The sequence below is a fragment of the Coenobita brevimanus genome, chromosome 25 (genome assembly GCF_032717465.1).
Source record: "Coenobita brevimanus isolate Jiangsu-jjx chromosome 25, ASM3271746v2, whole genome shotgun sequence".
NCBI classification, from domain to species: domain Eukaryota; kingdom Metazoa; phylum Arthropoda; class Malacostraca; order Decapoda; family Coenobitidae; genus Coenobita; species Coenobita brevimanus.
Window position 1 is genome coordinate 10375210 of NC_136978.1, and position 25785 is coordinate 10400994.

General features: G+C 40.7%; 1 protein-coding gene across 1 annotated transcript in view; it reads left to right on the forward strand.

The window, feature by feature from the left end:
- The window catches only part of Dscam1 (Down syndrome cell adhesion molecule 1), an 829655-nt gene that overhangs the window by 687785 nt on the left and 116085 nt on the right, over window positions 1-25785 (forward strand). Inside the window, exons 27-31 of the mRNA XM_080267762.1 lie at window positions 8249-8399; window positions 8690-8792; window positions 9780-9946; window positions 21219-21453; window positions 21608-21784. Coding sequence (XP_080123888.1) covers window positions 8249-8399; window positions 8690-8792; window positions 9780-9946; window positions 21219-21453; window positions 21608-21784 — 833 coding nt within the window. The remainder of the gene's footprint in view (window positions 1-8248; window positions 8400-8689; window positions 8793-9779; window positions 9947-21218; window positions 21454-21607; window positions 21785-25785) is intronic.

The following is a 25785-nucleotide window of genomic DNA, read 5'->3' on the forward strand; positions in this document are numbered from 1 at the left end:
CCCTCTTCCTTCTGCCTATGGGCAACTCTACACTGAGTGACAAGCCAAATTATTTCCTTTACACCAGGAAATCATTTACTATGCTGGGTTGTATCCATATAACCATATTATGGCACCTGGTGGTTTAGTGGGTAATTAAGGCACTCCAGTGGGATTGAGCTTGTTTAGGTTTATACCCAAGGGGTGGTTGGGGTTTATTGCTCACGTAATGCCAACCGGATAAGTGAGGCTGGTCACTCTTATCTCAAATGTCAGGACCAACTTCCCTAGCTCCGGGCTTCTGTGCTCCTCATGGGGCAACATAGGATTGGATGATGGATGAATGGATGGGCTAAATTCTCTGAACTCTCCAACTCAGATTCTTTCCACTCCTTCTGGCACCTTGCCAAAAACCTTTTTAACAATTTTACCTCATCATCCTTCCCTCCTCTTTTCCACACTGATGGCTCTGTAGCTATTTCTTCAACTGATAAAACAAAACTCTTTGCTCAGAGAATGACGGGAAAGCAGAAGCCAGAGAGTCAAGAATTCAGAAGAATCAAGTTCAGGAACATGAGAGCAAGATAAATAATTGTGTACATAGACACAACAGTCACCTTTGGCATTGAAATGAGTACAGAGAAAGTAGGAGGATATAGAGAAGGGTTTTCTGTCAGTTGTCTCAGACAGATGAGTCTCAATTAGGAAGAGAAGGTGAGGTTTAGAGGAGGAGAGGTGGTGCTGGATAGAAAGAAAGTGAGAGGCAAGGCCACAAATATTGCAGAAATGAAGAAGTGAGTCAGGAAGTGACTACAGGCATCTCACTAGGCCGTCGCCGGGAAAGGGACGGATGATATCCTGCAGTACACTTTCCTATTACACAAAGAAGACAAATGACCCTGTGATTACCACACACTTATTTTTCCCCTCTTTGTTTGTACAGGGGAATAATTATACCTGACTTTCAATCCTCTAGGATTCTACCTTGCTCCCTGGCCAATCTGCACATCTTCCAAATCCATTCTACTGTACCATTATCTCTTCCTAATGCTTCAACATTTCACCACACACTCTACCAATTCCTGGGGCTTTCCCAATTTTGACTTTCTTCATTGCTTCCACTACTTCCATCTTACTGATTTCTTCCTCTCTTGTCACCACCCTTCTTCTCCCAGCCATTCCCCATCCACTTATCTTCACATTACTTTCATTCTCTATGGTTAACAGTTCCTGAAAGTCTTTTATCCATCTGCTTTTTCTCCCTTCTCCACCATCAATCTACCATTTTTATCTTTCACTACTCTGACTGACTTCTTTATCACCCAGTCTTACTCTCTTTACCTCATTCCGGAACATTTTCTTACATTCCCTCCGCTTTACACTCAAATTCCTTCCAAATTCCTTATCGACTCTTCTCTTACTCTCTCATACTAATCTTTTCACCTCTCTCTTCTTCTCTACACATAACTCTCTTCCATCTCTCAACTCCCTCCACGCCCCTGCTTCCCATCCACATACTATGTACTTTCTGCTTTTGCACCACAACTTGTCTCATCTCTTCATTCTGCCATGCTGTTCCTTGCACCTCTTTTTGTCTTATCTTCACCCCACACACCACCTCACATGCAGCACAGATTTCTTCTGTGAATATCTTGCCCACACCTTCCATATCCCCCATCTGCCCCAAATCATATTTATCCGATCATTTCTCCACTTCCCTCTTATATTCTGCCCTTTTTTTTCATCATCTTGCAACTTTTCTACCCTCCATGTTTGGACTACATCTTCCTCTCCTTCCCTCCTGTTCCTCCATTGCATTTGAACCTTGACTTTCACCACCACCACATGGTAGGCAGAAAGTCCACTCCCTCAGCTGCTGTATGCTCTTGCATCCATTACACACTTTCTCATTCTGTCATCCACACATATATAATCAGTCATTGCTTTCCATTCGTTCAGTTCACCACCAACCCTTCTTATCACTCGCCACATATACCTGTGGATCATTTTGTGTCTAAAGAGGGTATTGGCTATCACTAACATCCTCCCTGCACAAATGTCCACCAGAACACTGCCATTCTCATTCACTTCTGCAGGCACATCCCACTCACCAACTACTCCATCCACCTTCATATTCCCTATTTTTCCATTTGTATCTCCAGTTAAAAACACTCTCTCATTCCTTTCAGACTTTTCCATGCATGCTTCCACATTTTTTGCCCAGAACTCTTTGTTTCACTCTACTTGCACGATCTTGCATTGGTATATATACACACACAGTCATCCACATTTGTAGTCCTACTTTCAATCTTATCCACACAATACTTGAGCCAACTGATCAGTAGTTTCTTACATTCTCCTTCCATCTCTTGCACACAACAATACATACTCCTTCTTTTGCTCTTTCATTCTTATCTTCTCCCATACATATACCCCATCCTTACTCCCACATTCTCACACTCTCACCTTTCCATTTTGTCTCAGTTATTCCACATACAGTATGTCAACTTTTGGACCCTCAAGCACCTGGACAATCTCCCTCTCTTTCACTTCATCATTCACACCCCTTACATTCCATGTCATAATCCATATAATATCCTTTGTTCGGTCCTTAGTCGTCACCTGTTGGTCAGTCCTGGTCTGAGGCATCATGTTGGTATTTTTAGTTACCAGTAGCTGTTTTCCAGGGAAGGGCACTAACCCTCCATCAACCCACTTGTCACGTAGGGCACACGTGTTGGATGGTTACTCGGTTACCACCTAGCATTGTAAATGATTTCCTGGTTTACAGGAAATCATTTGGCTTGCCATTCAGTGTGGAGCTAGCCTAAACAGAGTACCGCCACACTTACTGGGTGGATGAAATTACCTATTGCCCCCTCATTCATTTGATGTAGCATTGTCGTCAGGTTCCACTTCACTTTGTGATAAGACTTATTGTTTTATGTGTTCCAGGATATCATTATAGTACTATGTTAGTGACAGTATAACCAATTTTGTTCCCTGGTGATCTAGTGGATTATGGAGCCCCATCTGAATGTGGCACATAAGGACTTCTAACCAGGGGATGATTGAGGCTTATTGCAAGTGACTGGTACCCCATAGCTTTTTTTTTTTTTTTTTTTTTTTTGTATGTGAGGAAGAAGGAACCAAAGGCCATGAGCCTGCAATTATTGTTCCTTCCAAGAGAAAAACAAAATACAAGAAAGAGCCAAATTCAAGATCCGATCATTTTGAGATGCCCGGACACACTGCGTTTGAAAGACTGGAGATCATAGGAAGCAGGAAATACGGACAGAGGGAGGCAGTTCCAGAGTTGACCTGTTGCATAAATGAAGGACTGGGTTTAACAGTTAACTCTTGCATTAGAGAGTTGGACAGAAAAGGGATGAGAGTTTGCTGCTAGACGCTATGTTCCCGTCGTAGAGGTGAAGGAATGCGTGCAGACAGTTCAGAGGAGCAGTGACCATCGACGTAGCGATAGAAAAGAGATAAAGATGCAACAGTGCGGCGAAGAGACAGAGGTTGAAGGGAGTCAGTAAGAGGAGGAGAGTTAATGAGGCAAAAAGCCTTTGACTCCACCCTATTGAGAAGAGCTGGCTATGGGGAGCCTCCCCACACATGAAAGTTGTATTCCACACAGAGGTGGATAAAACCCCTGTATAGAGTCAACAATTGTGCAGGGGTAAAGAAGGAACGGAATCAGCATAGCACACCTAATTCCTTGGAGGCATATTTTACAAGAGATGTAATATGATCTTTCCAAGATAAGTCCTGAGTAAATGAAACCCCAAGCATGTTCAAGGATGATGCAGGATTAAGCTGAATATTATTAAAAATTAGTGGGTATACCTGTGGAAGATTTTTTCGGGTTGATAGGTGTAAAAACTGAGTCTTTGATGCATTAAAAACAACCAGATTTTTTTTTACCCCAGTCAGAGATACGAGCCAAGTCAGACATTAGCTGTGCCATAGCCTCATCCCTTGTTTGCTGAAGTAACTGCTGAGATGAACATTATGGGAACCGAATAGAAAGGTGAAGGGTGGAGTCATCACCGTATGAGTGGATCGGGTAGGATGTACAGCTTAGAAGGTCATCAGTGAATAAAAGGAAGAGAGTTGGAGATAAGACAGAGCCCTGAGGAACACCACTGTTAATAGAGCTAGAAGAATAACGATGGTTGTCTACAACAGCGGCTATAGAACGACCAGAAAGGACACTAGAGATGAAGGCACATATAGAAGGATAGAAAGTGTAAGAGGGCAGTTTGGAATTTAAAGATTTATGCCAGACTCGATCGAAAGCCTTTGAGATGTCAGGTGCAATGGCAAAGCTTTCGCAAAAGTCCCGAATGGAGGATGACCAGGAGTCTGAAAGGTAGGTGAGAAGATCGCCAGTGGAGTGTCCCTGACAGAACCCATATTGACGATCAGAAAGAAGGATGTGATAGGAAAGATCCTTTAAAATTTTTCTATTAAGAATTGACTCGAAAACTTTTGAGATACAGGATGTTAAAGCAATTGGACGATAGTTAGAGGGTTGGGAACGGTCACCCTTCTTTGGGACTGGCTGAATGAGAGCAAACTTCCAGCAAGAAGGAAAGGTACAAGTTGATAGACAAAGGCGAAAGAGTTTGCCTAGGCAGGGTGTAAGCACAGAAGCTTAGTTCTTGAGAACAACAAGAGGGACTCCATCAGGCCCATATGCCTTATTAGTATTGAGGCCCGTGATGGCAGAAAATACATTGGCTGAAGAAATTTTAATGTCAGCCATGAGGAAGTCAGAGGGGGCAAGTGATGGAGGAACAGCACTGAAATCGTCTAAGGTGGAATTGGAGGAGAAAGTCTGAGCGAAGAGATCTGCTTTATCAGTGGAAGAAATAGTTACAGAGCCATCAGAGTAGAAAAGAGGAGGGAAGGATGATGAGGTAAAGTTGTTAGAAAGGTTTTTGGCAAGGTGCCAGAAGGAGCGGGAAGAATTTGAGTTGGAGAGTTGAGAGCATTTAGTATGGATGAAATTATTTTTAGAAGAGCGAAGAACAGACTTAGCATGATTCCGGGCAGAAACATATAAAGATGTGATTCAGGGATGGGTTGGCTCCAGTACCATTTATAGGCCCTCTCCTTGTTGTGGACAGCATTAGAACAAGCGTGTTTAAACCAAAGCTTTCTTGCATTAGTCAAAGGATTTGAGAAAGGAATGTATCCTTCCATGCCCCAGAGAATAACCTCTGTAATGCGCAGGGCACACTCAGATGGCTCCCGGCCATGGAAGCAATAATCATTCCAGGGAAAATCAAAGAAGTACTGCCTGAGGGCCTTCCAGTCTGCAGCTCCAAAGTGCCACAGATGACGTTTCATTGGAGGGTCCACAGGCCGTACCAGAGTGATAGGACAGGTTAAGGTGATAAGGTTGTGATCAGAGGAGCCCAACGGAGAGAAAAGATTAACACTGTAAGCAGAAGGATTAGTTGTAAGGAAGAGGTCAAGTATGTTGGGGCTTTCTCCAAGGTGGTTGGGGAAACGGGTAGGGTGCTATACAAGCTTCTATACATCATTAAGGACAGAAAAGGTGTTGGCTTGTTCACCAGGTGGATCAGTGAAAGGAGAGGAGAGCCAAAGGTGGTGGTGAACATTGAAATCTCCTAGAATGGAGATTTCAGAGACAGGAGAAATTGATCAAATGTGTTCCATCGTAGAAGGGCAAGAAAATCAAATGGATAGATAACTAGATATTACCAGAAAAACATGGGCATTTGGTTAGACCTTTGAGGTGGGGCCAAGATTCCGTGGACTTGATTGATTTGAGTATGAGTGTGTGGCTCATATCTTGGCTCCACCTCAAAGATGTAATCAAGTGCACATATTATTTCTAGTAATATCTAGCTGCCTTTTTAAATTATTCATTTATAAAAGTTCCAACATGCTTGTGTATGTTGGCCTTGGTCACCTAATGGTGGCTCTTCCCACTGCTCAGTCTATAGCAGCCTTGTCCTCTTTCCCCGAGATTACACTCTCTGACCTCATCCCAAGTCTTTTTTTGGTCTGCACATCTCTCCCCTCAACATTCACACCTCTCACCTTCAGCACTCTTTTGTCAACCTCCATCCTCTCCACATGGCCAAACCATCTCAGTCTTTTCTCTGTCATCATAACATTAATACATTCAAGTCCCAACCTTCCTCTCAACTTTTGATTCACAGTCCTAACCCCCCAGGCCTGTCATTCAAGGACACACTACACATCTATCTTGTCATCATTATCTTTATATGTTTGAGCCTACGAATATCCTGCTCCTTTGCTGTCCAAGTCTCAATACCGTACAGCATTACACTCCTAATGCATGTTACATACAAGGACCCCTTACCACAGTGAGAGAGCCCTCTCATTGTCAGGAGAGGCAACAACTCCTTGAACTTCCTCCAGCCTCTCCTTACCCTTGTCACTGAGCTAGCACCAGCCCTACCTCCAGCACATATCATATCCCCAATTTATAGAAGTCCACACATCATATCCTCAGTTAATAGAACTCCACACATCATATCCCTAATTAATAGAACTCCTCCACACATCATATCCCCAATTAATAAAACTCCTTCACACATCATATTCCCAGTTAATAGAAATCTTCCACACATCATATCCCCAGTTAATAGAACTCCTTCACACATCATATTCCCAGTTAATAGAACTCCTTCCATGATCAAGAGACTCTTCAGCATGCTCTCCCCTACAAATTGCACATGTAAAATCAGCATTATTTTGCAGTTTGACTCTAATACCACTACCTTTTTTTTTGCACCCACTTATCACAAACACTACACAAGATGAAGATACTTTCCACACCCATATGGCAAACTACACTTGGCCACTTTCCCTCTGCATCAACAATACCACCACCTGCCCTAGAGATCATCACTTTTGTTTTGTCCACATTTACTCTCAAACCCATGTACGTTGTTCCATCTCTCCACTTCCTAAATTTTTCTTCTGCTACCTTCTCATTCTCTACAATGAACACCAAGTCATCAGCTTACTATAGATCCCATGGGATTTCAGTTCTGAAGTCATGTGAGAGTGCTTCAGGTACTATGATGGAAAACAAAGGGCTTAAAACTGACCTCTGATGCACACAGCATTCATAGAAAACTCACCTCCCAAAGCTCCATTCACTCTCACCTGGGTGTGAGCACCCTTGTACAATGCCATAACTGCTCTGACAACCCACTTGTCAGTCCCAAGCTTTCTAATTGCTCACTTCATCACCTTCTTGGGCACTTTATCATAGGCTTTCTGCAAATCAACAGAAACAAAGAACATCCCTCTCTTCTTTCTTATATTTTTTTTCCTGAAGCTGTCAGACAATGAATATTGCATCAGTGGCCTGTTTTCCCAGCATAAACCCAAACTGTATCTCATTAGTACTCATTCTCTCCTTTATTGTACTTTCCAGGAGTCAGTTACGTTCATTGTCTGGTCCAAAAGCTTCATGCTTCTATAAAAATCCTCTTTTCAGGAGATCATCCATCCCCTTATGCACATTTATAAACAAATAAAGGAATGGAAAAAATGATATGTACTGTAGATAGATATCAGAAAAATTTGTGCGACTTGGCTAGATGTGTGAGATGGAGCCAGGGTTCCAAGTACTGTACAGTTCTTGAATAATATGCGAATAGTGTGCAGCCTGCATCACTGAACATGCTGTTTATAGTTTGCCACTTTTGTTCTAACATGCCATTTATTGTTCTCTCAATTTTATCCTTTTCTCTTTCTTTGTTTTCTGGAGCATATGTCACTTCAAGATGTGAAGGTGTCATTGAAGGGTATATCTAACCCCACTATTATGAAAAATCACCCAGAGTTCAGTCATATCACATGGAGTGGTTATGAATAAAAATAAAAAGATGTTCTCATAGTGGTGGGATTAATTTAATTTCATGTAGAAGGTTGCACTTTTTTTTTTTTTTTTTTTTTTTTTTCTTAAATTTAGCAGTCAGTGGAATGGTTTAGTCCTGCAAGCATTCACACAGTACATATAAGAAAAAAAGATATATAAATGGTTTCGTGCTAGAAGTTCAAAGGGCATGACTGGTGATTGAATATTTGGAAGATTTCACTGGATGATTTGTTGTTGTTTCTCCTACAGTACCATACTTTTGAATTTTCCCATTTCTGTTTCAGGAAATAGAGTTAAAATTATGATGTTGATGATAAGAAGCAATGATGATATTTTTTTTTTTTTTTTTTTTTTTTTTTTTTACCTCAGGCAACCCAGCAGAAGCTCCCACCATCCCATTTAAGCTATGAGGCCATCAATCTCAAGCGCCGTGATGACTACGTGTTCTGGGTGACGGCATCTACAACTGTCGGGGAGGGTGAAATGTCTGAGTCAGTCCACCTCAAACTCTCTAACAAAGGTAAGTCACTTTTTATACTAAAATCATGGCAATAACCCTGCTGCCTATCAGTTATGATACATGTAGTCATGTAGGTCTGACAATACAGGAAGAAAAAATATGAACTGGGACTTTCCTTTATGGGACCTTCCTTTATTTTTATTCATGTTTCTCCCCTTAAAATCCTTGTGAACATTGGTATCAGTATGAACAGTGAAGATGGTGATAATGAAACCATAATGATGAAATAATACATTTGTTGTTATTCACCATAATAGGTAAAGTAATTCTTTTTTTTTTTGTCATTACAGTGCCTGCCAAAATTGCATCATTTGATGAGGAATATGTTGCCACATACAAAGAAGATGTTAAGTTGCTTTGCCAAGCAGTTGGTCAGCCAACACCTGACATCAGGCAAGTTTTTTTTTTTTTCTAGTATGTTATACAATGCATTTATGTGTCTGTATTTTCCACCTCTCAAACTAGGAAGAGATTAATATGGGTTGTTGTGTAGTTAAATGAATTGTTACACAAGCTCTTATTATCTTACTACCAGTTTGGAAATTGAGGAAACAAAGGAATTGGAAAGAACTGGAGTGCATAGATGAAGTATGTACAGAAGAGCTCATAACAAGAGTTTGACAGTCATTTTTATTCTTGATGGTGGTAGGTGGTGGTGACCATCATTCACTTACTTTATGTAATGCTGCCTACTTCTTCCTTCGCCTTTATGATTCTTTTTCCTTGCTTGCCCTCCTCCCTCCTATTTCTCCCATCTTCCCTGTCACTTTTTAATACTCTTCTGTCCTTTTCACATAGCTTTACACTGAGTGACATGCATAATGGTTTCTTGTAAGCCAGGAAACCATTTACAACACTGGGTGGTAAGCACATGACCAACCCATATGCATTCCCAACATGTCATCAAATGGGTTGGCAATGAGTTAGTGCCCCTCCCTGTAAAACAACTAACTCAAAGTCAAACGGCCACCCCATGTGGGATTATGGCTTCTGGCTGTAGGTATAGATAGATCAATAGTTTACAGAATGTCTCAGTCTTGTAAATGTATGTGAATAGCACCTATAAAAAATTGTGCAGATGATTTGTCTCATTAGGTGGAGCTAGTATTTGAAAAGTTTGATTTATGGTATATGTAAATGACTGTGTGGCTCCATTCACTGAGCTCAGTGTTTGATGATTCTCCTACTTTTGTATCTTTCTTTCTTTGTTACTTCAGCCTACCTCACCATATCTTTTAGATGGGAAGTGATAATTATTATGTGTATGTTTCTGGGTCCAGTCTCAATCCTTCTTTAGGTGGGAAAAAGGTCAGTTTGAGTTTGGTGAAGATGTTTATTTTCATCATAACTGAGTCTCTCAATTGCTTTTCAAACCTTCAGGTGGACAGTTCATGGTGAGCCATTTGTGGCTAATGACCGCATGCGCCTGTTGCCTGAGGGTTCCCTTTTGATCCGTGAAGTATCCCGAGATGATGCTGGAGAGTACACCTGCCATGTAGAGAACCCGTATGGCCAGGACACCATCACTCACAAGCTGCTTATCCAGGGTAGGTTCGCACTTCATGCATGCATACATTTTTTTTTGTTTTACCTTTTCAGCTAGTACATAATAATTTTTTAAATTTTGCTCATACTGTCTTAAGAAATTACCTCCCTGATCACCTTGTCATCACCTCCCTCCTTACTTTGTCACCCCAAGAATATCTTTGTTGTTTTATTCTTGCTGCAACAAGACTGTTTTGAGTCACCTGAAAAGAGCACCCTAGTCATGAAAGGGTTGATGAAGACTGCATTGAACCTCTCTGGTTTGAAAAGTATCTTCTGAACAGAATACAGTTGTCTGGTGGTGTTAAGAATAAAGTAAAAAAGACAACTGGATGGAAGAGGTGAAGCCTTTCAGGATGGGAGAATTTTAATGTTTTTGCTGCTGTGGATGCTGTTAAGTAATTTATTCAGGCAACATCCAAATCATTGTATTTAACTATGGGAATTTCTAGCAGTCCAAACCACATTGGTCTCATGGTAGCTTGGGTAAAAATAACATTGTGTTCATAGTGAAGAGGAAAAAGAAGTAGGTAAATGATGATCTAGGAAGAAAAATGAATGCAAATTACTCTGAAAATAGGAAGTTATTCTGGATAGAGGTGCAGAAATGTAGAAGTGACAATGGAAAGAAATGTGAAAGTGTGAAGAATGTAAGTGGTAGATTATTAACCCATGAGGATGAAGTAAGGACCAGATGGAAAGGATATTTTGAAAGCCTGATGAATGGGAACAGAGAGAGAGCAGAGCCGCTGTGAACTTTTTTTTTTTTTTTTTTTTTAATGAATGAAGGAAAAACAAAGGAAAAAAATAAGTCCATGTGCCTAAATGCATCCTCCATTCACAAAATACTTATAACAATTGGATTTAAAATTGAGAGGATTAAATGTATGTGGGAAGCAACTCCCAGGAAGTGATTGGTTTGGGGGGCATGCAGAGAAGGAATGCAGTAATAGGAAACATGACACTTGTACAGCTGAAGAACACTGTGATGTGGCTGAAAATTGGGGAAAGCAGCTGGGGTTGATGAGCCGTATCCACAGATGATTAAGTGTAATGGAGAGAGTGGAATCAACTGCTTGTTGGAGATATGTAAGAAGGCATGGATGAGTGAAACTGTGCTAACAGAGTGGCAAAAAGCTGTGATTGTACCCCTGTACAAAAATAAAAGTGAGTGAAGTGAGTGCAAGAATTATCATGGCATAAGTTTATTGGGTGTGGTAGAAAAGGTACAGTATATGGAAGAATTGTTATAGAGGAAGTAAGAGAGAGTGAGAGACTTACAAGGAGAGATGGAGGGATGGAGTGGAGAGGTATATGAGAGAGGGAGGTGTGAATTGGGAGCAGGACAGTGAAATGACGGGGGACAGGATGACATGGAGGCAATTTGTTTGTGGCCACCCCGTATGGGATTAAGGCGTCTGGCAGTAGATAGATAGATAGAAGAGATATCAGAAGTCCTGGTGAGTTGTGAACAGGGTGGCTTTAGGAATGGCAGAGGATGTGTGGATCAAATATTTACAGTGAGGCAGATAGTGGAGAAGGCTTGTGAGAAGGACTATAAGGTGTTTATGGCATTCATGAATCTGGAAAAAGCATACGACAAAGTAGACAGAGAAGGATTGTGGAAGGTTTTGTGCATGTATGGTATAGATGGTAAGCTGCTAGTTGCCGTCAAGAATTTTTATGATGGTAGTGAAGCATGTATTTACCTGGTTGTATTTACGTAGTTGTAATATACTGGTAATTAGCTACACTCGTGTGGTCCCGTCTCTGTTTCTCGATAAGCTGAATTTTGCATTGAACTCGTTTAAGTTTTTAGAGTGGATGATCTCTTTGTTCAGGCTTTTCCACAGGTCTGTGTGTCTGTATGGAGAACTATACTTCTTGATGTCCTTCAAGCAACTTGGCTTTTTTAGTTTTATACTGTGTCCTCTTGTTACCCTCCCAGCCCATTCAAACAGATCTTCTCTCTCAATTTTTTCTGCTCACATCCTGGCCCTGAACACTGCAATCATGTCACCCCTCTCTCTCCTTTCTTCTAAGGAAGGCAGGTTTAGTTTTTCCAGCCTTTCCCTGTACAACAGAGCTGCCAGTCTAGGGACCATCTTGGTTGCTGTTCACTCCATTCTCTCGCACTTGTTAATATCTTTCTTTTTATGTTTTTTTTTTTTTTTTTTTTTTAATGCAAGAAAGAAGGAACCAAAGGCCAGGAACCACACTACTGCTGCATATTCCAACCTAGGGCAGATCATGTCCACTATCAATTTTCTCATCATCTCGTCATCCATGTAATGAAATATTACCCTTATATTAGTTAAGAGATTATACGTCTCTCCAACAATCTTGTTAATGTGTTTTTCAGGTGACAAATTATCCTGGACCAGTACTTCCAAGTCCTTTTCTTCTCTCTTATTTGTGATTGGTGCATTACCCATCAAATAATTCATTGATGGTCTCTTGGTACTTTTACCCATTTCCAATATTTTACATTTTTTTGCGTTGAATATCATTTCCCATATCCGCTTCCAATCATGAATCCTATCCAGGTCCTCCTGCAGCATTTTACAGTCTTCTTCAACTTCTACTTTCCTCATAATCTTTGCATCATCAGCAAACAGACTTGCATAACTGTTCATTCCTTCTACCATATCATCTGTGTAAATCAGGAACATTACAGGTACTAACACTGAGCCCTGTGGGACTCCACTTGTTACTTCCCTCCAATCAGACATCCTGTCTTTTGTTACTGTCCTCATTTGCCTTTCTCTCAAGAAGTCTCTCATCCACTCCAAGAGGTTCCCCTTCAGTCCTCCTATGTGTTCCAGTTTCCACATTAGTCACTTGTGGGCTTCCTTGTCAAAGGCTTTCTCCAAATCTAAATACACACAATCCACCCAACAATCTCTCTCTTGCAGCATGTCACTCGCCCTTGAGTAGAAGCTCAACAAGTTGGAACACACGACCTTCCACTTCTTAATCCAAACTGACTTTCTGCCAAAATGTCCATCTCCTGCAGATATTTTATCCATCAGTCTTTCAAGATTCTCTTGCACAGTTTTCTAACCATGATGGTCAGAGACACTGGTCTGTAATTCAGGGTTACTTCCTTGTTCCCTCCCTTATAAATTGGTACCACATTGGCCCTCATCCATTCCCGAGGCACTTTCCCTTCTTCCAGAGAACACACAAGTAAGTTGTGAATCTTATCCGCCATTTGTTCTCTGCATTCCTTTAGTATCCAATTAGAGATCCTGTCTGGTCCTGGGGCCTTCCTTACATCTTGAGTTTCCAGTAATTTGTATATTTCTTGCACTTCTGCATTTACATCTTTTGAACTATATTTTTAGTCACTCCCTCTTCCACAAAATCACTATCTCAAGTGAAGACTGATGGGAAGCATTTGCTCATTATTTCAGGTTGCATAACCAAATCTTTATAGACATTTCCTTCTTCTTTCAACATATTGATTCCTTCCTTTTGTTTCAATTTGCCATTAACAAACCTGTAAAGCATTTTAGGTTCTTCCTTACATTTGTCAACTACTGTATACATTTTTTGAAGTTTCTTTCTTCCTCTTTATATATTCTTGCATAATCATTTCTAGTTCTTTTATGTTTTTCCTTTGTTCTGTCATTACTTCATTTTCTCCTTTTGTTCCAAGCCTTATCCCTTTCTTTTTTTTGCTATCATACACCTTTTGTTGAACCAGTCATTTCTCCAGTTCTCTTTCTAGCAAACTTTTGGCACATGCTTTTCCACCCGTGCATTATAGAATTCTAGAAAGATATCCCACTTCTTCTGTTTCTCTCTTTTTTCCCAGAATCCTCCCCAATCTCCTTCTTCGAAAAATTTTCTCAATCCTGTAAAGTTTGCTTTTCCAAAGTTGTATCTTCCATGCCTGTATAGTTCGTCTCTTGTCTCCCCAGTTCCTTCTGTCGTTTGGAACTCTATCACTATATGGTCACTTTTTCTTATTGGACACATATATTTCAGAGATTCAGTTGCATCAGGTTCTGTAGTTAGAATTAAATCTAGTCTTCCTGGTGTGTCATCCCCCCTAAATTTTGTCTCTTCTTTGACCCTCTGGGTCATTATCCATTGCCACATTTAATAGTATCCTGCCCTGCGACTCTTCACTACTTCCTGAGCCCCACTCCTCCTAGTTTACCACTTTACAATTGATGTCCCTTATCAGGATTATGTTGTTACCTTTTCAGTCACTTTCTGTAGGTACCTAACCATGTCCAACAACATCTCTTGATATTCCTCCTCATTCCATGCCCTTGTTTTGGGGGGTGGAGGAACATGTCACTGTGATGTCTCTCTTGCCTTTCCCTCTGGTTTCTGTTACCATGTTTATCACCAGCCATACCTTCTTCCAGTTCCATACTATCCACATTTAGGCTGTTTTTCACAGCTATTATCACTCCTCCTCTTGTTTCTTCTTTTCTATCTCTTCTCCATAGTTTGAATTTCCCATTTCGATTTCAATATTCCCTCTTAGCATGGTCTCAACGAAGCACATGATATCTGGCTCATTTACCCTCAAGAAATTGTCTATTTCTAGTCTTGCTGAGATTAGACGATCTACATTAGCATATGGCACTTTCAGTCTTTTTGCTTTGTTTTTTATTCTGTCCTCCTCTCTCCCTCTCTCCTTCAGTACCACATCCTCAGTTTCTGATCCATTACTCTCCAATAGAACACTGTCTTCTCTTCCTCCGTTCTCTGGTCGTTTTTTTCTTTCGCTTCCTTAACAAACTCCTTTATTGTAGCTCATTTGCATCTCTCCTTATCCATATATTTTTGAATCCTTCCTTATCTGCTAATTTCCAAGTCTTGTTGATTATTTCATTTACTGTGACCTGAGACTGGAATTTTACTTTGAGTGGCCGTGCACCTCCCTCCTCATATTTTCCCAACCTACAGTAAACACTTCTTTGATCTCTTCTTGGGCTTCGTCCTTTCTTTCCATAAGTGTCAGCACTGTTTCCTTCACCCTTAATAGTTCCTCCTTTTCTCTTTCTGACCTCACTGACTGGTTTTTCTTTCAAACCTGAGATAATCACACATTTTTTTCCTGTCTGCTGCATCTTTGACAAGTCATTCTTTAATTTTTAGTACCTTCACCGCTTCCTTCTCCACCATTTCCTGGTTTTCCCTTTTCTGTTGTTCTAAGATCTCCTTAAGACTTATTTTATCTTCCTATTGAGTTTTTTTTTTTTTTTTTTTTTTTTTTTTCCAGCCCTTATGGTGTTCTTGGATTTCCTTTATATGTTCCTCATGCATCTTAGTTTTAGATTCATGCTCGTCATGTTTACATTTCATCTTGTCCCTTTCCTCCTTCAGCCTTGTATTTTCGCATTTAAGCTGTTTTATTTCATTTTGTGGCTGTTTCACTACCCGCTTTTAATTCAAACACCTTTCTTTCCTGTCAGCAGTGCGTAAGCAGATGCTTTCTAACATGTTTCTCAGCTCTTTTATCTCCCTCTCCTGTTCCGAGGTTTGTTCTTGTAATTTGCTAATTATTGCCCATACCTGTTTTAATTCGTGGACATTCTTCTCAGCCATTTTCTCTATGTTCGTTACTCTTGTTTGGTTCAGTTTGATACTTCCGTTGTTTTGCTTATCGTTGGAAAACTCTGTGAACTCACTATTACTGGATGTAAACAGTGAACTGTCTCCCCGCTGTGACGCATTCATACAAAATTAAAACCATCACTGTGTTTTACTCTTATTTGATCGACACTTCCGGTTCAGTTTCACTCAAATGAGATTGGACCACCACTCATGCATTCAATTCACATGTTCACAATTCGCATAGAGTCAATGGGCATCTAGGCGAATGGTTCACGATCAGTGTGCCGTGCGACAAGGTAGTGTGATGTCCCCATGGTTGTTCATTATATATATGAATGGGGTGATGAGAGAGGTAAAAAGCATGAGTAATGGAGAGGGGGATGGCATTGGTAATGAACGGTGATGGATGGAAAATCTCAAATTTGTTGTATGCTGATGATGCAGTGCTACTTGCAAATACCGAACAGGAACTTGGTAGACTAATGCAGAGTTTTGCTGATGTCTGTGAGCATCGTGCCTTGAGAGTAAATGTAGAAAAGAGTAAATTGAAGGTTATTGAGAGAGAAGGTGACCCAGTGTGATGTTACAGTGAATGGAGTGAGACTGAAATTGGTGAGAGAGTTCAAATACCTGAGTACAGTGATAGAAAAGAGAGTAAAATGTGCAAAAGAAGTGGAAAGCAGAGTGACACAAGGAAGGAAAGAAGCTGATGCAATGAAGGCCTTGATTAGAAACAGAGGCTTGAGTGTTGCAGCTGCACGAGGCTTACATGAAGGAGTGTTAGTGTCAGTTTTAACATATGGATGTGAGACCATGATGTGGCATAAAAATGAAAAGTCAAGAGTAAGATCAGTGGAGATGGGACTTCTGAGGAATGTATGTGGAGTATAGAGAGTGGGTAGTTTTCTAAATAATGTGATTTGTGAAAGATGTGAAGTGAGGAATTCTGCGGGCACCAGAATCAAAGAGAGTTTACTGAGATGGTATGGTCATGTGGAGAGAGTGGATAACAATAGAGTGGTGAATATGGTATATCTGAGTGAATTTGAAGGAGGGAGGAGGCAAGGTAGGCCAAGGAGAAGGTGGAGGGATATGGTGGATGAGTGTGTGAGGAAGAGGTTTGGAAGTTGGTGAGACTAGGGAACCGACAAGAGATCAAGCTGGCTGGATGAATATTATGAGGAGAAGCGCACTATCAAAGATTTGGCACCCCTTGTTAATGTGACAGCGTCCAGATTTACTCTATTGGATACTTTTATGTGAAGCTACAGAAAGTGGTGAATGTTTTTGGCGAATCAGATAGAGCCGGAATTTGGAGGGACTTGAATGGTGGGTGAATGGAAGTGTGGCCCATTGGATTGGGCAAAGTTGGGCTGCTGTCTGGACATTGCTACTCCTCACCCTGCCCTAGGGTGGGAAAGGAGGTCTGGATGATGATGATGTTCATAGTGAGTGAAGAGATTCACTGTTCAGTTTTATTATTTCTGCCACTAAACTGTTTTATCAGTTTATGAGTGGTATCATTTGAAAGTTCAGACTGTCTGAAGTAACCTCCTCATGATGGGGAAAAATGTAATTGTTTTTACTTAATCCCCAGTTGATCTTGTTTTTTCCTGTCTGTGCTGTTCCAGTTGATGTAATGTGTATTAGCATAATTGAAGATTCCCAGTCTTCCCTTTACCAAGAAACAGTAACCGCCAGTTATATTATTGTGCTCATGTAGGGCCACCTTCTACCTACATTTTTTTTTTTTTTTTTTTTTTTTTTTTTTTTTTACATTAAGGGAAATGTTTCTCAGGCAGTCTTTTCCCTGCTTCTCACACATTTTGGAGACATTGAGAGCCATCCTAAGCCCCAAACACATCACCAGCATAAGATACACATGTGGATTTCTTCAGTGCACTTCATGCAGAGAATGAATCCACATCACATGCACTACACTAACAGATACAAGATAATGCCACAGCAAATAGGTGTGTGACAGATGCAACACATCCACAAACACTTATCCTGTCACACCAAACACAACTTCCCTCATCCGCTCCAACAGCCCCCTCGACACACAACCACAGACATCACAACTCAGTCCTTGTGCTTAAGTATTACACATACAAAACAGACACACAATGGACACATACCTCCTTGAACATGCCTAAGCATATTCCAGCTAAATGTTGATGGCCTTTGGGAAAAAAAAAATAGAAATAGAACAGTTCCTTCATGACTACATTATGCATATCACTCGTACAAGAAAGAAAACTGACACATACACCCAACAGGCACCCCAAATTGGACACTGCTCACACACATCCAGTCAGACAGAACTGAGGGTCATGGAGTAGGCCTTGTTACATACATTCACCCATCAGTTCTCAACAGTGGCACAGCATTAGAAATACAGTCACTCAATGTCACATGTGGTCACTAACAAGAAATAAACATTTTTAACGTTTTGTCCCCAGATACCTCCCATACTGTGCCAGTACAATACAACCCTTATCTTCTCCTCCCAACACAGACTGCTGGAGACTTTAATGATAAAAACAGTCTTGTGGAATGCAGTCAGAACAACTGCAGAGGCTTTGATATTGCATCACAACATGTACATTCTCTCACAGTACACCCACATCTCACACCAGGCTAATTCTCCCTCTCCTCAGACATCACATTCTGTTCAGCAGCACTTAAACTCAGCATCACTTGGTGAACAAAACCTAAACTCACCACAGATCATCTATCCATTATTATCACGGTAGAAACACAATCGAAATCAGAGTGATCATGCCTCACGTACACAAACCACAAGAAATCAGACTGTACCAAGTTTGTTGGGGAACCAGAACAACACTTTGGCACACTAAACAGCTCACCCATCACTAGCATCAGTTGACATATTACGACATATTACAAAGTTCAGCAACACCACACTCAGCACAAACAAACACCGCATTCCACAAGACAACAGAAGACATTTCAACCCAAACTTTACACCGGAGACTGCTCGCCTCATTATACAATGTGAGAGACATAAATACAACCCTCCTCTCCCACATACACAAGACACCATCAGAAGGCTGAAAGAAGTAAACAATGAGATCGACAACAAATTAGTAAAAAAATAAATAAATAAAACTGGAAGGCCCTTGTAACAACTCTCAGTCACTCCACAGACACTTCTTGGCTCTACAAAATAATTGACAGTATCACCAAATCATAAACATGCATTTCCAAGACCCATGCTGCCATCACCTCTAACACCCAACACATTCCTCCCCACAAAGAACAAACAAACATGCTCGTTAAACACTACGCAAACTCAAGTCACGTATCATCAACACTTACTGAGATTGAAAAACAACCCTTTCAACATTGGCATGCCTTTCCACTCAATCACAGTTCAGTCTGATCACAGTGAAACACTCCAGAACAGACACATACTATTATATATTTAAAAAATAAATAAATAAATAAAAAGAACTACAAGCACAGAGCCAGATGGCATCAGGAACATTAAGGACCACAAGGCATCCAGGCCCTGAATAACATCAGCAACTCCTTGTGTGAACACTGTAACATGCCCGGTATTTGGAAACATGGAACAATCATCACCATACTTAAGCCAAACAAGGGTGCTACATTCCCATCTTCATATGGACCCATGGCACGTCTGAGCATATCATTCAAAATAACTGCATGCCCATTTTCAACAAAGTCACTCCCCATGTGCTCCTTGCACCTTCATAACATGCATTCAGAGCACAACACTCAAAAGACACCATACTGACTAGTCTCACACAACTCACATCAGATGGCATCAGCTCTATGACACCTACTTATTGCACTCTTTGCACAACAACATATATTAGTAATGCATTTGATGCTATCTCTCCATGCAAACTAATCACCAAGATATACAACACAAGCATGGAGAACAACACCAGTGCTGGCTTGCCAACTGTTTGTCTGGTAGACTATCAGATGTTATATTCTAGAGGAAGTCATCATGAACGTGAAATTCCCCCAGCGAAGCTCCACAGGAGTTAATTCTCTCATCTACACTCATCAGCCTATACATGTATGATATTCCGGCATACCACCTTCTCACAAACATTGCCTCTTATGCAAATGACATCATCGTAACAACCACGTACCACACTGCAGACACAGCCAGTACACTGCAGCAAAACTATATCATCACACCGGAGACTTGGGTTGGGGGCAGCAGGCTGACAATTCCCCCAGCCATATGCAATACCACATTCATCACCAGCAGTAAACATGAACACTGGCACTCCCCACACATCTCACTTAATGTATGTGTTCCTCATCCCCCTCCACTAAGATCCTTGAAGCTAGATAGGACACTGGGCTCACCTTCAAGAACCATGTGCAAGACATCAACAGGTGGTGCACTCCCAGACTCCATGCACTCAGGATAACTACAGGGCCAGACTTTGGTCAACGAAAAGAAACTCTCCTTACTCAACAAATACTGTAGTATATGAGATCAGTGATGTCTTATGCCTCTTAGGCATGGCCTCCCATTTTATCTGATATCCACTACAGCACTGTGCAAGTCATACAAAATGATGCCCTATGTATCACCACTGACTGCACTAAAACCACTCCCACAGCCCACTTACACTCTGAAACTAAAGTCCTCCCCATCATAGGTTGCCTGTTATGAGGGACTCAGAGTTCAATGCAGCAATGTGTGCCAATACACAGCACCTCTGTCACTGCTTAGCAGAGGCACACAACACACATATACACATAAATCAGTCACTACACAAATATTATCAAACCTTTTACAACAGTATCCCATCTCGAGAGATTCTAGGATTAGCGGTGAAGAAACACTTGCATTCTCCCATCCCCTGCAGGGAAATACAACACCTCGATCATAACTCCATATTACAAACCCCCACCCCCCCACTTTATGTCCACTCATCAGAGATGTCCTTAAATAGAGATTTTTAAGTTCACTTTGCTAGACTTTGAGCAGGACATCACCCAGTCCTCTTCAGCTAACAGCTTAGATTGAGTACGGGTGGGACTTCAGATGACACGTGCCCAGCTTGTAGAATAGATCCACACATAACACACATAATTGTGTACTGCACACCTCATGTTGCACTAAGGTGCAGACACAATATTAACAGTGTAGGGAACCAGTGGGACAACCCCATAGGGGCAGTTGCTTGCCTGCAGTTGATGGGTCTGCATGATCAGATGGACTTGGATTAAGCACCACCACCAAAAACAACAACATCCTCCTTTGAGGTTTAGGGGCTTGAAGCTAAACTCTTGCAGTCCCAGATGTGTAAGGGTAAGAGACTAACCATTGCCATTTACACCTCATGATTCATATCTGGGAACTCCCTGATTCCAGTTGGTCTGGTGGTTTAAGGCACTGGTCAGGGTGAAGACTGTGTGTTGTGAGCATTGGTTTGAATCCCAAAGAGATGGCTGGAGGTTTTTTGATCATGCCATCCTACCATGATCTTATGCATGTGACTTGCCCTGAATGTTCTGGAATACAGTAGATTGTGGTAATGTACATATTTTTCAGGAGGGGTGAAATGGGATTGATTGTATATTTTTTTTATTTATATAATTACCCAACCCACCCCACTTTTTAAATAAGCATGCTTGAAAAAGATCTCTATAAATCCACTAACTTGTCTCTTTCAGCTCCACCCCACCCCCCTGAGATCACACTACAGTCCACCACCACCAACAGCATTGAAGTCAAGCTCAAGCCATCCGTTGTTGATGACACCACCCCTATCCATGGTTACACTATCCATTACAAACCAGAGTTTAGCAACTGGGAGAGCGTTCAGGTTTCTGCCACCACTAGGATTTACATGCTTGAGGGCCTGTGGTGTGGCTCACGTTACCAGATATATGCTTCAGCCTATAACAAGTATGTGGTGGTTAAGAGATTGTTTATATATCTCAGTGTCTCATACAGTGGTTCAAGTTTAATATAGTATAAAGACTATGTGGAGTAGAAGTTTCATTATCATGACATTTTTGGAATGACATTGTAGGTGCATTATTATTAATTTTTCCTACAGGATTGGAACAGGTGAATCCTCAGAGATCCTAAATACTCGTACAAAGGGCAAGAAACCAGAAGTTCCTGAGGTGCATCGCTTTGTTGAGGTATCCACATCATCTATCACCCTTCACCTCAATGCCTGGCAAGATGGTGGCTGCCCCATGAACTACTTCGTTGTTGAGTACAAGGCAAGGTAAGGCTCTGCAGTACTGTCTTTTTGTGATTTTTCTTGGCATTAATGCACTGTATATTCCAAAAGTTAATTACAGAATAAAAAACTTGTTTCTTCCTCCATTAGATCATAACATCACCTAAACAGTGTGTTTTAACCATCACCACCTGGCACATGGCAGCAGGATGGTAGTAAGGATTTGATCTAGCAGTGACAAAGAAAGTTGCTAGAAGTCCAATTTGCTTAAAAAGAGTATCTATAGTAGAACTCCTCTGCCCCCTTTTTGTACTGTTAGTTATTTTTTATTTATTGTTATTATTATTATTATTATTATTATTATTATTATTATTATTATCATCATCATCATCATCTTTCCTCTCTTCTCTCCATTCCTTCCTTCCTCTTCTGTCTTTCTTTACTTCATTCTTTCCTCATCCTTCTGCCTACGGGTGACTTTACACTCCCTCTTTTATCTTTCTTTCTTTCATTCTTTCCTCATTCTTCTGCCTATAGGTGACTCTACACTGAGTGACAAGCCTAATGGTTTCCTGTACACCAGGAAACCATTTACTACTCTGGGCAGTAACCATATAACCAAATTATGGCACCTGGTGGTTTATGGGTAATTACAGCACTCCAGTCGGATTGAGCCAGTGAAGGTTTATATCTAAGGGGTGGTTTGGGTTATTGCTCATGTAATGCCACTCAGGGATGAGTGAGGCTGGTCACTCTCATCTTAAATGTCAGGACCAAATTGCCTAGCCCCGGGCTTCTACGCTTCTCATGGGGCAATGTAGAATTGGATTATTATTACAGTACAATCCCAGCTATCCGGTATCCAGACAAATGGAATACTCAGAAAAACGGGAAAATTCAAGGGCTGGTAAAAATGTCAGTAAGTTAAAACTGTGCTCCAATTTGAATGGACCGCCAAACCGCCGTTTTATCGTGTCACGCGAGGCTGGGTGAAGTCGGACTAAGCGAAGTGAAGGCATTTCTGGCTAATGTAAATCCCTAGTAAATCCTCTTAACCAGTCCTCCTCTTCCCTCTTTCCCATACTTGAATTCAGTCTTCCTCCACAATTTCCACAAATCACCAGTCTGCTTTTTACCACCAGACAGTAAACAAGCTCTTTTGCTGTTGTGTTGCTCTGATGGACGGTAATTTCAACACTCCAAAATGCCTAAAGAGCGAACTAAACGTAAGCGTGTCGTGCTTACCTTGAAACAGAAGCTGGACTTATGCAATAGACTTGAAAAAGGCGAACATTATAGAACATTGATGACTGAATGTAATGTAGGAAATTCAACGATTTATAATATCGAGGCCCAAGCATCCAAGCTCAATGAATTTTTCATGAAAAGCGAGACAAGTAAGTCCATTGAAAAAAGGCATACTCTTCATCGTTCGAGTGGTTTTGCTTAGAAAGATCTAGGGGAGCACCTATTTCTGGTCCTCTTATACAAGAAAAAGCAAGAGAGTTTCACAGTAAAATGAATATAGAAGTCGAGTGTGATTTCAGTATTGGATGGTTAAATCGTTTCAAAGACAGGAATGGAATTTGTAAACCAGACATCTTGGGAGAGAGCAAACAGCAAACGCCGGTGTTTTTCTTCCTAACGGACCGACTCTAACTTGCACTACATAAATTCATCTTAGAACGCATGTGTGCTGGCAGAGATGGAAAAAAAAAAATGTTAATAGGAATGAAGATTTACTTTGTTGGAAGAAAAAAAAATAATATGCTTGCACTTCATATGTACATAATGTATTTTATTTTGTGCAAAACAGCTGATTGGCGGGTGAAGGGTGGAATGGTGGCGGTCAGTCAGGGCCGGGACTGTAAACAAAGTTTATGTGGGGGCACAGGTCTTGTGATAATTCACCAATAAATATTCAGGATTTCATTTCTTTAGTTTTCTATTTTTATGAGTACAGTACATAAAACAAATTATTTGGTAGTTAACAGAATTGACGTGCATTTTGCAGTACTGCAAGGCATTGCATTCACATCACTATGACCATGGTGTGTGTTTACGAGGCAATTTTTCAGGTGGAATCTCTTAGTGTGGCCCCTGATATGAGTGGTGAGTACCTGAATTGTATTTACTGCTGTGATAATTATTGTCTTTGTTTAGATTTGAATATCAGAACTACGGGAAAAATCTGTAACCGTGAAGGTAAATTCCCCAAGCCGCCCGGTTAACTGGGATTGTACTGTATTATTATTATTATTATCATTATTATTATTATTATTATTATTATTATTATTATCATTATTATTATTATTATTATTATTATTATTATTATTATTGCTGTTATTACTAGTGGTTGGTGGGGACACTCACCATCCACTCACTTTATGTAGTGTTGCTCTCGGGTTCTTGCACTTTCCTCTCCCTTCTTTCCATCCTTCCTCTTCTCTCTTTCATTCCTTCATTCAACCCTCTTCCTTTTGTCTATGGGCACACTGAGTGACAAGCCAAATGGTTTCCTACACCAGGAAACCATTTGCCATGCTGGGTGGCAACCATATACTGTAACCAGATTACGGCGCCTGGCGGTTTAGTGGGTAGTGAAGGCACTCCAGTTGGATTGAGCCAGTGCAGGTTTATATCCAAGGGGTGGTTGGGGTTATTGCTTACGTAATGCCACTCGGGGATGGGTGAGGCTGGTCACTCTCATCTTAAATGTCAGGACCAACATGCCTAGCCCAGGGTTCCTACGCTCCTCATGGGGCAAGGTAGGATTGGATGATGGAAGGATGGACCTACAGTACTTGCCTAGTCCCGGACTTGTACGCTTCTCTTGGGGCAACATAGGATTGGATGGTGGATGGATGGATTATTATTATTACAGTAAAACCTCAGACTTCAATAGACCGGAATTTGCTTTTATCAGAATCAAGGAGCTACCAGTCTAAATTCCTATATATCGGAAAAAGTCTGATAAAGCCAGAAGCAGTCCGGACTGCCTGACCACTTCAGCTATCCTCACCACAAGAAGGCAAATAAAAAAAAAGTTTGTCAGTGTACAGTACAGTATTATTATGTATATTATACTATTTGATTGATGTAGTGAAGTTATAACACAGTACAGTAGCACAGTGATAGTCAAAACAGTTTACAAACCATTCATGCTGTCCAGACTAATGTCTGATACTGTATATCGGAAAAAGTCCTAGTTAGCAGGGGGAAGTCTGAATATCACTTTGATCGGAATTTCACATTTTTTGAAGTGGCAATGGCCCCAATTAGTCCGTTATAGTGAGGTCTTACCATATTATTATTATTGTTGTTATTATTATTATTATTATTATTATTATTATTATTATAATTATGATTCTGGGGGCTTGAATGATAGGTGAATGGTGAATGGGAATATAGCCCATTCAGTTGGGAAAATTTGGGATAGTATATACTGTAATTCTATCCATTTTTTTTTTTCTGGTCTGCCACCCTAGAGAAGGAAAGGAGATCTGGATGTTGATTATGATGATGATGATGATTTTTATTATTATTAATTTACTTTTTTTTTTTTTTTTTTTCTTAGAGAGAAACGGAGATGGCTACATTTGGAAAGTTCACCATCATGAACTGGTGTGATGCACTCCCTGCCATGTGTCATCTGCACATGACAGACATCATTTAAAATTATTTAATTGGTATATGGCATTCAGAGCTATCAGGCTGGTTTAAGCCAGAGGTGATATCTGGGCTGATACCATCATGTAGACGTAGCCATCTCAAGCTGCTAAAAACTTTAGGGAAATTTTTTACAATTTTTATTAAAAATGACAGAGTTTCAGCATGTCTCTGTAGGACCTAGGTGTATCAGTATGGCTCCCTTACCACCACCATATCTATAATAGCCAGTGACAACTGAAGCTACATCCTTTAGATACTGAAACAACAAACTGCAATAACAAAAAGAACCTTCACACAACTATAGTACCAAAAAGAACCTCTACATAAAATTAGCATAACAGCAGCTTTTTTTTTTTTTCATGCAAGGAAGAAGG